This window comes from Myotis brandtii, unplaced genomic scaffold (genome assembly GCF_000412655.1).
Source record: "Myotis brandtii unplaced genomic scaffold, ASM41265v1 scaffold927, whole genome shotgun sequence".
NCBI classification, from domain to species: Eukaryota; Metazoa; Chordata; class Mammalia; order Chiroptera; family Vespertilionidae; genus Myotis; species Myotis brandtii.
The window spans coordinates 1,277,776-1,292,441 of record NW_005371823.1 but is presented as its reverse complement, the minus strand read 5'-3'; the positions used below and the strand labels follow the sequence as shown (position 1 = coordinate 1,292,441).

The 14,666-nt window shown below is 43.4% G+C and overlaps 1 protein-coding gene across 1 annotated transcript in view; it reads right to left on the bottom strand.

The window, feature by feature from the left end:
* FMN1 (formin 1) overlaps window positions 1–14,666 on the bottom strand; it is a 432,998-nt gene that overhangs the window by 381,349 nt on the left and 36,983 nt on the right. Inside the window, exons 3-4 of the mRNA XM_005885758.2 lie at window positions 9,044–10,009; window positions 7,967–8,977 (exon numbers count right to left, since the gene is read on the bottom strand). Coding sequence (XP_005885820.1) covers window positions 7,967–8,977; window positions 9,044–9,878 — 1,846 coding nt within the window. The 5' untranslated portion in view covers window positions 9,879–10,009. The remainder of the gene's footprint in view (window positions 1–7,966; window positions 8,978–9,043; window positions 10,010–14,666) is intronic.

The window sequence follows — 14,666 nt, the reverse complement described above, 5'->3', positions numbered from 1 at the left end:
CCCCGCACACACACACACACACACACACACACACACACACACACACACACACACACACACGGCGCCTGCTCAGAGCCTCCCCGGCCAGACTGCAGCTTAGGCCCTAAGGCCGTCAGTAGAAAATCTCCTGAGGGCTCCCAGATTGTGAGAGGGGGCAGGTTGGGCTGAGGGTCCCCCACCAACCCCAGTGCACGAATTTCGTGCACCGGGCCTCTAGGTCAATTATAAGCTTTAAAGTTTGTCTTTTCTAATGCCCCCAAGAAATGATGCTATGAGGCAGAATAGTTGTCATGTGAAAATACAGGATGGGGCAAAAGTAGGTTTATAGTTGTTCCTATGGAAAATAATATAATTGTTAATAAATAATAATATGAGAATAAACTGTGTTTCGTGTACTCACAACTGTAAACCTACTTTTGCCCCACCCTGTACATATGCAATAAATCTTCAAATTATAATCTCTTTTTATTTTAAAAATGGTCTTATCTCTCTTTTTTTTTTAAATGGTCTTTTAGATTTTTCAGTGGCTATTACTTTTAATCACAGTGTTAATTCTGCCATTTTTATATTTCCTCAGAATTACTTTAGATGAATGTTTTTGGCTTAGGACCCAGATTGCCACCCTTGCTTTAAATCTTATACTCTGAATCCAAGAATAGAAAAGGGACAAATAAAAAACAATTCAATAGAAGGTGTTATCCTTAAGGCACAACTGGATATTGACCTGGGAAAAAATTCATTTACATAAAGCTGTTTTGGGATTTTAAAACATCAGATCTTGGTCATGGTTCTGGCCTTTAAAAACAAAATCTTAACAAGAGAAGCACTTTATTTTATATAGAATCTGACCACAAAATATAAATTGTTCATTGGTAGAAAATCTATTTAAATATTCCATATGCAAATTAGTTACTCTTAATTTGCATAATCGGGGAAGACATTTTTAAATTATTTTTGTGCTTTGCATAAAAAGCAACCAAGCACAATGTGTTGTCAATCACTGGTAAACATAAGAGCTATGCATTTAAAAAAACCAGATAAATCTTTCTGAATTCACAGACTGAAACCTGCATCACAAGATCTTCCAATTCTTTCACTTCCTCTATATTTGAACTTTAAACAATAAGACAATTGACCTAATTAAACTGAGAGATAGAAAGTTCAAACAGCAAAGAAATGAAACAGTGTAATAATTATTTATTATCAAGATAACCAGTGTTCTATAACAAAACATATACTACACATACACACATCCTTCTTTACCTCATTGGTCATTTACAATACCATTCCATCTGTCTACACTTTTTGGTACTCAGGGCGCAGTCTATCTGCATCATCGTGTCTCACTCTTGCCCTCCAGATCCACTCTCCGCCCTTCTGCACATGCTCTTGGCTCCAAATGCTGACCTTTCAGATCGCATCTACCAACTCCCTTACACTTTGCCTTATGGTTGGTTAGAGGAGTTTTCTAGGCAGAAGATCAAAGGAAAGTGAGGCCAGGATATTTATTCCCACAACTTCCTCTCTGCCAGGCCCCGCAGCCCGGCTGGGGACAGGTCCCCAGCAGACAAACACACACACACACACACACACACACACACACACACAGGACACCTGCTCCGAGCCTCCGCAGCACGGCTGGGGACAGGTCCCCAGCAGACAAACACACACACACACACACACACACACACACACACACAGGACACCTGCTCCGAGCCTCCGCAGCACGGCTGGGGACAGGTCCCCAGCAGACAAACACACACACACACACACACACACACACACACACACACACACACACACGGCGCCTGCTCAGAGCCTCCCCGGCCAGACTGCAGCTTAGGCCCTAAGGCCGTCAGTAGAAAATCTCCTGAGGGCTCCCAGATTGTGAGAGGGGGCAGGTTGGGCTGAGGGTCCCCCACCAACCCCAGTGCACGAATTTCGTGCACCGGGCCTCTAGGTCAATTATAAGCTTTAAAGTTTGTCTTTTCTAATGCCCCCAAGAAATGATGCTATGAGGCAGAATAGTTGTCATGTGAAAATACAGGATGGGGCAAAAGTAGGTTTATAGTTGTTCCTATGGAAAATAATATAATTGTTAATAAATAATAATATGAGAATAAACTGTGTTTCGTGTACTCACAACTGTAAACCTACTTTTGCCTCACCCTGTACATATGCAATAAATCTTCAAATTATAATCTCTTTTTATTTTAAAAATGGTCTTATCTTTCTTTTTTTTAAAATGGTCTTTTAGATTTTTCAGTTGCTATTACTTTTAATCACAGTGTTAATTCTGCCATTTCTATATTTCTTCAGAATTACTTTAGATGAATGTATTTGGTTTAGGACCCAGACTGCCACCCTTGCTTTAAATCTTATACTCTGAATCCAAGAATAGAAAAGTGACAAATAAAAAACAATTCAATAGAAGGTGTTATCCTTAAGGCACAACTGGATATTGACCTGGGAAAAAATTCATTTACATAAAGCTGCTTTGGGATTTTAAAACATCAGATCTTGGTCATGGTTCTGGCCTTTAAAAACAAAATCTTAACAAGAGAAGCACTTTATTTTATATAGAATCTGACCACAAAATATAAATTGTTCATTGGTAGAAAATCTATTTAAATATTCCGTATGCAAATTAGTTACTCTTAATTTGCATAATTGGGGAAGACATTTTTAAATTATTTTTGTGCTTTGCATAAAAAGCAACCAAGCACAATGTGTTGTCAATAACTGGTAAATATAAGAGCTATGCATTTAAAAAAACCAGATAAATCTTTCTGAATTCACAGACTGAAACCTGCATCACAAGATCTTCCAATTCTTTCACTTCCTCTATATTTGAACTTTAAACAATAAGACAATTGACCTAATTAAACTGAGAGATAGAAAGTTCAAACAGCAAAGAAATGAAACAGTGTAATAATTATTTATTATCAAGATAACCAGTGTTCTATAACAAAACATATACTACACATATACACATCCTTCTTTACCTCGTTGGTCATTTACAATACCATTCCATCTGTCTACACTTTTTGGTCCTCGTGACGCAGTCTATCTGCATCATCGTGTCTCACTCTTGCCCTCCAGATCCACTCTCCGCCCTTCTGCACATGCTCTTGGCTCCAAATGCTGACCTTTCAGATCGCATCTACCAACTCCCTTACACTTTGCCTTATGGTTGGTTCAGTTAGAGGAGTTTTCTAGGCAGAAGATCAAAGGAAAATGAGGCCAGGATATTTATTCCCACAACTTCTTCTCTGCCAGGTGCCTCTACCGCAGGCCACTGTTCCCGCCACATGGTCCTCCTGATTAAGCTCCCCTGTCAGGTTCCAGTGACCCCTGCTTCCCTTGTTCCTTCAGGCCTGGGGATGTCAGTCACCTGTCAGGACCCTGTCTAACCCAGGAGCCTTTCTGAACTGCCTTCTTCTCTTGGTTTCTGGATAATGATCTGTCCTCATCCAGTCCTACCTCCCTGACAAGTCCTTTATGGGCATTGCTTTCACAGGGCTCCGGCAACCTGAATTTCTCTTCGTAACAATGCTGTGTATCAATGCTGAACTTTTGCCTCATTAAAGGACATGGGTAAAATACAGAAAAGTGTGGTTTAGCTATAATCCTACCATCCATGCACATCACTTTAGGAGTATCTTTTTTCTTTAAAAAGTAAGTTTGGCTCAGTGGTTAGAGTGTCAGCTCACGCACCCAAGGGTCACAGGTTGATTCCCAGTCAAGGGCATGTATCTGGGTTTCAGGTTTGATCCCTGGCCCCAGTTGGGGCGCATGCAAGAGGCAACCAATCCATGTGTCTCTCACAATGATGTTTCTCTTTCTCACCCCCCTCCACTCCTCCCCTCCACTCTCTCTAAAAATCAATGAAAAAAAAAATCCTCTGGTGAGGATTAACCAAAACCAAAAAATAAAAAACGTAGTTACAAATCACTCTTTAAAAAAATCACAGGTGACACATTCACCACAAACTGTGCAACAATGTAAATATAAATAAAGAAAAAAGTGAGTGCTCTTCCCCAGTGCTTCTGGAGCCTTCACCTCAGTCCCCACCTTCTCCCTGCCTTGGCCCTAAATACAGCATTGAACAGCCTGGCCAGTCTTCTCTATACCTGTCTCCATGATATTCAAACCCATACCAAAATATATACTCATACATGGAGAAGGTGATACACTCTCTACAAAAACTGAGAACCTGTTACTTTGCAACTTACTAGGTGTAGATCTAGTTCACTACCTTGAATAGCCTCATAATATTACAGGGTATAAATATACTGTAATTTATCTAACCATTTCTCTACTGATGAAAATTCAAAAAATTTTCAGCTGTCTCTGGTACTACAAACAATGCTGCAATAAATGCCCTTATGCACACATTCTTATTAGTGCATCTATTTATGTAAGCTAAATTCCTAAAAGTAGGGTTGCTAGGTCAAAGTTACATATAGTTTCAATTACTTAAGTAACTTCACTTACTTTCTTAAAATATATATAGCAATGTATTTCCTGTCAATTTAATTCTTGATTTGTTTTATATGGGTGTAAGATGGTATATGCAATTTTTGAATGTTATTTTCTTTCTTAGCATTAATTACAGATAATTTTCTATATGTTTTCTGCAATAATCTTTCTATATACTTTCTGTAGTAATCTTAACATCTGTCCATTAATATTGTAAAGCTTCTTTAAAATTTTATTGGCATTGCATCACACCTCAATATTACTTCTACTCCCCTATAATATATATGCAGAGAAGAATCAAAGGTTTGACAGTAGCATTAGATATAATAAAATCTATTACATATATGCCTCTCAACCCTCAATCAGTTGACTTAACTACATCTTTTCATGGGCACAAGAATTGGACAAGTGAGTCACAATATCAAGAAGAACTATGCCTGGGGCATGTGCTTCCATCACCACCCCGGCGATTTCAATCAAAGGAAAAGATCACGAGATGTCTGAGGAGCCCACTGAAGCACTGCGGATGGGGAGCCAAGTTCCATGTGATTCTGCTGGCTTTAAACGGGTCTACTGAAGATCAAAGGTAAAAGAAACCACCGAAACAGAAAGGAATTCAGCCCCAAAGCTGCTGCTATGCAGGCTTGCACAGCTAGAGTCCCTCAAGGTTTGAGAAAATACCACATTCTACAAAGGCTTGGCAACATTCTACAGCAGTTTCCATCCCAAAATAAAAGACTATAAAACCAATTCCAAGGTGGGGGAGAGGGAGAAAGGAGGAGGATGAGAAGAGAAATCTGGCCACTATTCATTGTTAGTATATTCTCTATTTGATCATATCACCACCAGTCAAGAAATTCCTGCGTGTACCCCTTGGAATGGAGAGTTAGGAAAATTACAAAGCTAGCAGGATGTGGACCAATAGGCTCTGTGATACCTCTGTGCTATCTCCTCTGTGGATGGTGATGTTGGCTTTAATGGCTTGGTCCTGTGAGAAGGAGAAGCGGATTTCACTCTTTCCTGGGAATTACTACTTGTCCATAACACTTAAGAATCTTCCAACTGGAAATGGGTCTGATTACTTTTGCCAGCCGTAATCTCCTACTAAAGCAGTTAATGGGAGCTTTCAATAATGCTAATCACATCACTTCAATAAAATACCTACATGTTAGTTCCACAGGAAATACATGTCCACAGACCATAAACTCAACCTGGTAATAGCTGACATGGGAGAGAGGGGGGAGGTGGACGCAGATAAAGGCGCACTGTGCAGGGACAGTAAATGAGTTACAGACCCCTCCTCTGGGCTGTGGGGACTGCCTGAGGCCTCTGCTGGGATGAGGTGGGAGGAAAGATAAAGTTAAAAAGGCAGCTGGAAGCAGAAAAGTCCCCCTGTCTGGACCCACCAGCTGCAGGAAGTCACTGATGGATCCAGAATATGAAGAGGACTCAAGGCTGCAGAAAAGGGGAATTAAAGGAAGGGAAGGGGATAAGAACATGGGATAAACATCAAAGATATTATCTAGAGAACTCTCTCCCTTAATGGTTTTCAAAGGAGGGCCAAGATAAGAGCTAAAATTTGGATGTTCTGGGGAAGGTCCCAGCAAAAGGGAAGTTATCCAGGCCAGAAAAAAAGGGTCCCTCTGAACCCCTATTCTCCTTTCCCTTTCCAATTCCTTTCATAAAGTTGGAAGCACCGGGGGTGTCCCTGCCAAGGAATCGCTGTGATTCTAATGACTGGCTCAAGATCCCAATGGAAGACCTGGGACCAAAGTAAAGGGAATGGTTCTGAGCGATTGTATGGAGAAGCCAAGGAAGGAAGTGATCATCTGTTGAACTTGCCCCTCGGTGGGCTCATGGTCAGTCACCCAGAAGCTGAATGTCCTCTGGGTGCCCACCTTGACCCATGTACGGCAGAGCTTTTGTAATATCTTTACTATAGAAAAGAACAACAAAATAAAAAGATAATCCTAAGTCAGGGGGAGAGGTTTATGGATGCTCAATGTATTTACACTTTCTGGATGAGGAGCACACAGAATCCTAGAATTTGGTGATTTCTAAAAAGAACCTTCAGAGTGAAGCTAGCCATTCTGCACTCACATCTCCAAGGCTCTCTCACCTAATAGTTGTAGAGAGCTTCTGTTCCAAGTATTTCACAGTATGCATAAGGAGAAAGAATTTTCATCACTAGGGTTTCAGGATACATGCTTATAAAATCTACAATTCTATGGCTTTCTTGATGACACAGATTGGTTATATTATGAAAGGAGCAAGTGTTATCAAACTAAGATCAATATATTGCAAACACACGATGAAACCATTTACCACATTGTTTTAAGAGCCAGCCCCTGGACCAATGATTTAGAAACATTTATAAAAATGTCAAGAATTCAAAATAGTCAGAAAGCTTTTGCAGTTTTTCTTTCCTACATAGATATTTTTATCTCAAAAAATTGCCATGATATTTGCTCTAACCTGTGAGAGACCATATATCATGTTACAAACTATTCCCTAGACAAAGCATCGACCATATGCTGCTAAAGCACCGCTGAAAGAGAACCTGTTACTCGCACGATGGCACACAAGACCCTGTGCATCTGGCCACGCTGGCCTGGAAAATGTCATGAGTACAGGAGTGGCACTTCCTACACCCTGCCGTCTGTGGTCTTACTGGACCCACTTACAGAAGCCCCAAATTGTGTTCATGTAAAATTTTAAATCACATTAAGCACATGAGCCAGATTGTCTCTGTAGCACCTTTTGCATAAGAAATGATGTTGCACCAGGAGTGGTAGGAACCCATAAATAAGTTATAACTTCGGAGCAAACATTGCTTTGTGCTCCTTTAGGAAATTAAAAAAAACAGAAAAATTAAAAAAAAAATCTGAACTAAGTCTCTTCAAATTAAACTGAATTTATCACTCTTCTGGTAAAAAAAAAGTGTTTGTCATAAAATAATGATGTTACAAAGGTGATTACTAAAAAGAAAAACAAACAACAAAAACCTCTAACAACAGACACAGTGCGCTTTTGCTCTTCTACTCGGAGAATCCCCACAAATTCAAGCTACTCAGCAGTACCGCCAGCAAAATTCAGGCCAAGGGGCCAATTACCCGGGGTTTGCATCAAAGGCAGCAACCAGTTGCTACTTCTCCCTGCTTGTTTGCTCCTGTTCCTTTGAGAGTCTTGTGGTAAGCAACCATGGAGGCAGCCTTAGCGTACGCCCACCAAAATAAAATAAAACAAAGACATTTACAAAGTATTGCTTCTGGAAGCAACTACAACCCTGACTCCATAAGTAAACACCATCCTCACAATCTCAACACTTCCCTATACCACTCCCAGTTTTCTTGCTACAAGGAGAATTGACTAACAGGCCCAGGAATGTTGGTTCATTGTTCACTAACCTGTCCCTGAATAGCACAAGCAGTTTGTGAATCACCCCCCCAAAAAACGATGTAAAGCATCTTAAACAGGGACTAACCTGGAGGTGACTGGTGCAGAGGCTGAGCTGTGATCCTCCCGGGCCCCAAGATCTTTTCCAAAGGCTCCCCAGGCACCAACCGAGGTTGGTCCGCTCTGAGGAAGGCCGAGCTGGCTCCTTTGGTCTCCGTGACCTTCGCAGAGGATGATGGCTCCAAGGTGTCAGCAGAGGTGGACCCAGAGAAGGTGCCACTCTTTCTACCAGGAGAGTCATCAAGAGCGGCTTCCCTCTCGCCAGGCAGCCGGAGGAGCCTGTGATGCTGTGGAGGGCTGGGGAGCCTTGGAGATAGAGGCGAGGGAACAGGTGACATCCGTGTGTGTGTGCCAGACTGAGAGGATGAATTATTAAATACCATGCCCGGAGCTGGTGGGGGCGGCCTCTCACCACCTCCGCCCTGTGAGGAGTCGGGGCCAGCACTGCGGGGCAGATCCAGAAACAAGGTCTTGTGGCCGCTCAGAGACAGACCAGCTCTCCTCTTGCTTCCGGTGTCTGGGAGGGTGCGGGGGGCCGTCCTGCTGAGGGGGAAGCCCAGCCTCTTCCCCTCAGTGGCTTCAACTAACTTTTCACTCTCTATCACCTTCAGGAGGACCTTGTTCACAGCCCCCTCGGTGCTGGCTGGAGGACATTCCCTGGCCGATGACTGCCATGACCCGTCCCCGCGCTGCTCCTTGCCCTGCCGCTTGGAACCAGGAGCCCCAGCCTTGGCTGCTGGGAGGGTGAGCAAGTCTGCGCTGGGAATGAACTCAGCTTGGGCTGCTGGGTAAACAGCAAGCCCTCCTTCGCCCTCAGGATGCATTTGAACTACTCTCTGCACCTGAGCAGACAGGTCCTGGACTCGGGCCACCACTTTGGAAACAGGTTTCTTCCTGTGAGTCCGCTCAGCACACTTCTCCCTCCGGCCCCTCTCTGTGGGTGGATGCTTCTCGGGGTGCTTGTGACTTCCAGAGAAACCTGTCTGCTGATGTGCCAGCCTGTGAGGCGCCCTCAGTAGCCCCCCAGCACCACCGTCCCCTGGCTCGTCCCCTGGCTCCGTGGAGCTGCAGTCAGGGGGCGCCCTCAGTAGCCCCCCAGCACCACCGTCCCCTGGCTCCGTGGAGCTGCAGTCAGGGCGTGATCCTCCTCTTCCAAGCTCAGCATCCTCAGAAGTGAGCCCGAAGCTCCCAAAGCCAGGGTCAGGGTCCAGCATCCTGGCGATCTCCAGGGGGCAGCTTTCTATCCTCTGCAGGGAAGAGGAACGAGCCCTATGTGGAATCAAGTTGCCTCTCTCTTCTAGAAGCCCAGGATCAGGCCTCTCTCGAGAAAGAGGAAGGGAGTTGCTGGAACAGACATGGTCCCTCCCCATCTGAGGAGCTGATTCCTGGCCCGCATGCCCTTTTCTTCTTGTCCTCTTCTGCGGAAGCGCCTCCACGCTCTCTCTCCCTCCCCCAAACCTCCGGGGCTTTTTGCTCCTCTGGGTGCTCCTCTTATTGAGACAGCCCACGAGGGGCTCTCCCTGCAAGTCGCCAGCACTCTGGAAACAGTCGTCCTCGGGGGCCAGACTCACGGACAGTTCCAGCAGCTTCCCCTCCTGGTTCCCCATCGTGATCCCCAGGATGTGGTCTGAGCTTAGGAGATTGGCCAGCAGTCTCTCCCTCTCTGCCGTGAGTTTGTACAGCTCAGTTAGGATGTCCTTCGTGGGAGTCTGCTTGAAAAATATGTCCCCTGGATGTTCATCCGGCTGCAGACTGAGGCTGATGACGTCCGACCCCTCCCTGACTTGGTAGCAGTTCTGAAATGCCTTATTGGATCTGTCTAGAGTGACGGTGCCCTTGTATGAAAATCCTCGGACTTCCCCCCGTGGAAGATAGAAGCTGATGTAGCAGAGTTCAGTAATGGGCTTACGCAATTGGAGGGAGCAGTGAGTGCCTTCCATTATGCCTGCCTAATTATTCATGCCTCAGAGATGCTGGTCTGTGGTCAGGCTTCCCAGGCTCCAATGCTGGGGCATGTGATGGTGGCTACGCAGAGAGAGCAGCTGACCGTCATCTCCAGCAGTGAGACTGCCTGAGGAACAGGGGAAGAAAGTAGCTTGTCTAACAGAGTGGATAGATCACACACCAACATAAATCAAAGCATCCCCATGACTTAGCCTTCCTCTCTGGCTGACCTCAACCAATCCAGGGATCAGCCAGGAGGCTGGCTGAATCGCTTCCCCACTCCCACCCCTCCTTGGACCAGCAGAGCTTCTCTACAGCTGAGAGATGGGAGAGTGCTCTAACTTTAGCCCCAAGAAAAAAGTTCCTTCTCCCCACATGGGAACTCACTATATGCCTTAGAGAAGGTCTTTCAACTTCACTAGGCTTCAGTTTATGTTCTTCTATAAAATAGAACTAATGTATCTCCCAGAAATCCTGAGGTAAGAAGACTTTGAGATCCTTAGAAAACAGAGGCATTTTAATAACCTGTGTTTGGAATATCACTTTGCAAAAATAAGTCAAGCCTTTTTACTCTCCAAAAAGCACCTTCTAAGATTTGACATTATCTATTAATGTAGAATGGGGGAAAGGTACTCAGCCACAAATTTGGATTCTCTTCTAAACACAATTCATATTTTGTCAAAAGAACTAAAAGTGAAAAATTTAAAGTTTAAAATTTAAATAAGTGATTCGGGAGTTTTAATCAAGTTTATTTTTTTTCTCTCATACTTCTTGCCCACTTAAGGCCAAATGGAATAAAGAAAAAGCAAAAATCTGAAAGCCAATGCTAGCCCTATATGGATTTTCAAATGTCTTCACCATCGAAGTGGCTAAACATCACATAATCAGTAAAGGTGGCTGCTCCCTCCTGTAATTTGAGGTATCCCAGGAATATCTCTGTGGCTAACATCTTTACACACAAGCATGGAGCTTAGAATTCTGTAGTACAGCACTTCATTTCTTCATTTAAGGCTTCCATGCTTAAAGGAAATCTCCTTGGGAAGGGAAACACAATAATAATTTATTAACCATTAATATATTCAGTGAATGATTTTTCTCAGATCTTTTCTAACTGGTTCTAAAGAGTAAAAAGCTATACAAAGGTATATTTTAAGTGGAGGAAGAGTGAAATGAGGAAGAGTTTTATAATTGAAACTTCTCGAAGAAGAGTGATAAAATGAAGGTTAAAAAAAATGCAGACATCTGATCAACCAGAAGTGCCAGATGGGCTCAGAGTACTCTCGGAAAAAGAAGTGGAACAATATTTTTAAAGTACTGAAAGAAAAAACCTGTTATCCCAGAATTTTATATCAAATAAAAATATTCTTCAATAATAAAGGTGAAATAAAAGCATTCTCAAATAGAGGAAAAGAAAATTAGTTGTAAGCAAACTTGCTCTAAACAAATTTCTAAAGTAAGCTATCAGACAATGAAAATGTTACAGGAAGAAACTTGTAACATCAAGAATGAAGGAAAAGCAAAGGAAATGATAAATATCTATGTAATATAATATTACTCCTTTCTTGAGTTTTTGAAAAGATGTTTGGGGAGGAGAACCAAGATGGTGGCATAAGTAAATGCAGATACTCACTGCCTCCCACAATCACATCAAAATTACAACTAAAATACAAAACAATCTTCATCCAGAACCTCCTGAAAGCTGGCTGAATGGAAGTCCTACAACTAGAGAAGTAAAGAATAAAGTACACTGAGACTGGTAGGAGAATGAGAGGCACAGAATGGGCTGGAATGTGGGAGCTTTTGTAATCCAGAGGGAGATTGTCTCTGCAGAGGCCGCCACTAGGAGCAACGGGTCCCAGCCCCACACCAGACACTCCACCCAGGGTCCCAGAACTGGGAAGAGAAGTCCCCATAACATTGGGCTGAACAAACCAGCAGGGATTGTGGCTGAGGGACACAGAGGCTGCCGGAGACCCAGGTGTCCCTCTTAAAGGACCAGGCACAAACTTACCAGGACTTGCTTCCACTGAGGTCCAATGCCAAAAGGCGATGGGGTCCCAGACACATAAGGGGAGGAAATGGATTGTCTGGCATCAGGGCAGGAACTCAGGGAAGACTTTCTACCAGACAGAGATGCTTGCAGGGGTCATTGTTCCTATGCTGAGACCTTCCCTGTCACAGGGCTGACTGGCAGCCATATCTGAGTCCCCATCTACCTGGAGCACACTGTTTGCTTCTTCCTGGTGATTCCCTGAGACCTCACCCAACCCAATTTGCAGCCCCACCAAGCAGTTTGCAGCAGCTTTTCCACATGATCTGTCCTGGGTCAGGCTTCAGACTTTCTTAAAATATCTCAAATAAGCTGCAGCTGGTGTCAGCATGCCCCAAACATATCAATAAAAGGCCCAAGATCCAGCACCAGCACCAGCCTGCCTTGCTTCACAGATGGGTACATCCAAACTAGATATAAATAGGAGGCATCTGCAGACCTATCTGTAGCTCCTGCCAGGTGGCCCAGGCAGTGGCTGACTTTGTATCTCCCTGTAGACTCTAGAGCCAGTGCACCTGGTGAATAGCTTCAGACCATACCAGATTATAGCTCTACACATCCACAAGTGACACACTCAAGGGGCAGACTCAGTGAGCACAAAAGCCCCACTGAAGCAAGTCCTGCTCCATAGGAGTGTCTCCTGCACAGCAGCTCTAACACTGTAGTTGCAGCTGGTCCTCACAGCCAATTGGCCTGGAGGTCAATTCCTCCCACTGACACCAACAGAAATCAAGTCTCAACTACAACAAGACTATGCAGAAAGCCCACACAGGGGTGCACCTAGAGTGCCCAGCTCAGGTGACTGGGGAGGTTGAGCACTGGGCTCTATAGGACACCTACTACACAAGGCCATTCTACCAACTCCAGGAGACATAGCAGCTCTACCCAATACATAGAAACAAACACAGGGAAGCAGCCAAAATGTGAAGACAAATAAACATGTCACAAATGAAAGAAATGGAAGAAAGCAAACTACTGGATACAGAGTTCAAAACTATGGTTATAAGGTCACTCAAGTGTCTTAACGAGAGCTTCAAGGGACTTAGTGAGACTTTCAAGGATCTTAGTGAGAATGTCAAAGACATGAAAAAGGACCAGTCAGAAACTAAGCACACACCAACTGAAATAAAGAATAATTTACAGGGATTCAATAGTAGAGTAGAGGAGTCTGAGAATCAAATCAATGATTTGAAATATGAGGAAGCAAAAAACACCCAATCGGAAAAGCAAAAAGAAAAAAGAATCCAAAAATATGAAGATATTATAAGGAGCCTCTGGGACAACTTCAAGCATACCAACATCACATTATGGGGATGCCAGAAGGAGAAGAGAGAGAGCAATATATTTAAAATCTATCTGAATAAATAACGAAAGAAAACTTCCCCTACCTGGTGAATAAAATAGACTTACAAGTCCAGGAAGTGAAGAGAGTCCCAAACAAAAGAAACCTAAAGAGGCCCACACAAAGACACATCATAATTAAAATGCCAAGGGTTAAAGACAAAGAAAGAATCTTAAAAGCATCAAGAGAAAGCAGTTGTTACCTACAAGGGACCGCCTATGTGACTGTCAGAGGATTTCTCAACAGAAACTTTGCAGACCAGAAGGGAATGGCAAAAAATATTCAAAGTGGTGACTAGTAAGGATCTACAACCAAGATTACTCTACCCAGAAAAGCTATCATTTAGAATTGAAGGTCAGGTAAAGAGCTTCACAGATAAGAAAAAGCTAAAGGAGTTCATCACCACTAAACCAGTATTACATGAAATGGTGAATGCTATTCTTTAAGAAGAAGAAGAAGAAAAAGATAAATAATATGAACAATAAGATGGCAATAAATACATATCTATCAACAATTGAATCTAAAAATCAAAATAAATGAATAAGAAATCTAATGAAGAGAATGAACTGGTGAATACAATAGAATCAGAGGCATGGAAATGGAACAGACTGACTGTTCCCTCTTCTCAGAGGGAAGAGGGATGAGAGGGAGGGAAGAGATCCAGCAGTTCTCAACCTGTGGGTCGCGACCCCTTTGGGGGTCAAACGACCCTTTCACAGGGGTCGCCTAAGACCATTGGAAAACACATATATAATTACATATTGTTTACAGTAGCAAAATTACAGTTATGAAGTAGCAACGAAAATAATTTTATGGTTGGGGGTTACCACAACATGAGGAACTGTATTAAAGGGTCATGGTATTAGGAAGGTTGAGAACCACTGGATTAACCAAAGATCTTATACGCATGTATGCATTACCTATGGACATAGATAATAGGGTGGTGAAGGCCTGGGGCAGGGCTGGAGCTGGATGGGGGGGGGGGCAATGGGGAGAAAAAAGAGGGACATCTATAATATTGTCAACAATAAATATTAAAAAAATAAAAGATGTTTGACAGTTGGACATAAAAATATAATATTGTTTGATGGGATTGCAATGTATGTACATATAACACACAAGACAAATACAACATAAAAGGAAGTGGGAAAAGGGTCTGATATGGTGGTAAAGCATAATAGTACTTTAATTCTAACTGCACTGTGAAGAGTTAGGCATATATATTGTAACTAGAGGCCCGGTGCACAAAAATTTGTGCACTGGAGGTGGGGGGGTGGGGAGGGGGGTCCCCCAGCCCGGCCTGTGCCCTCTTGCAGTCTGGGACCCCTCGGGAGATAACGACCTGCTGGCTTAGGCCTGCTCCCGGGTGGCAGAGGGCAGGCCCAATCCCTA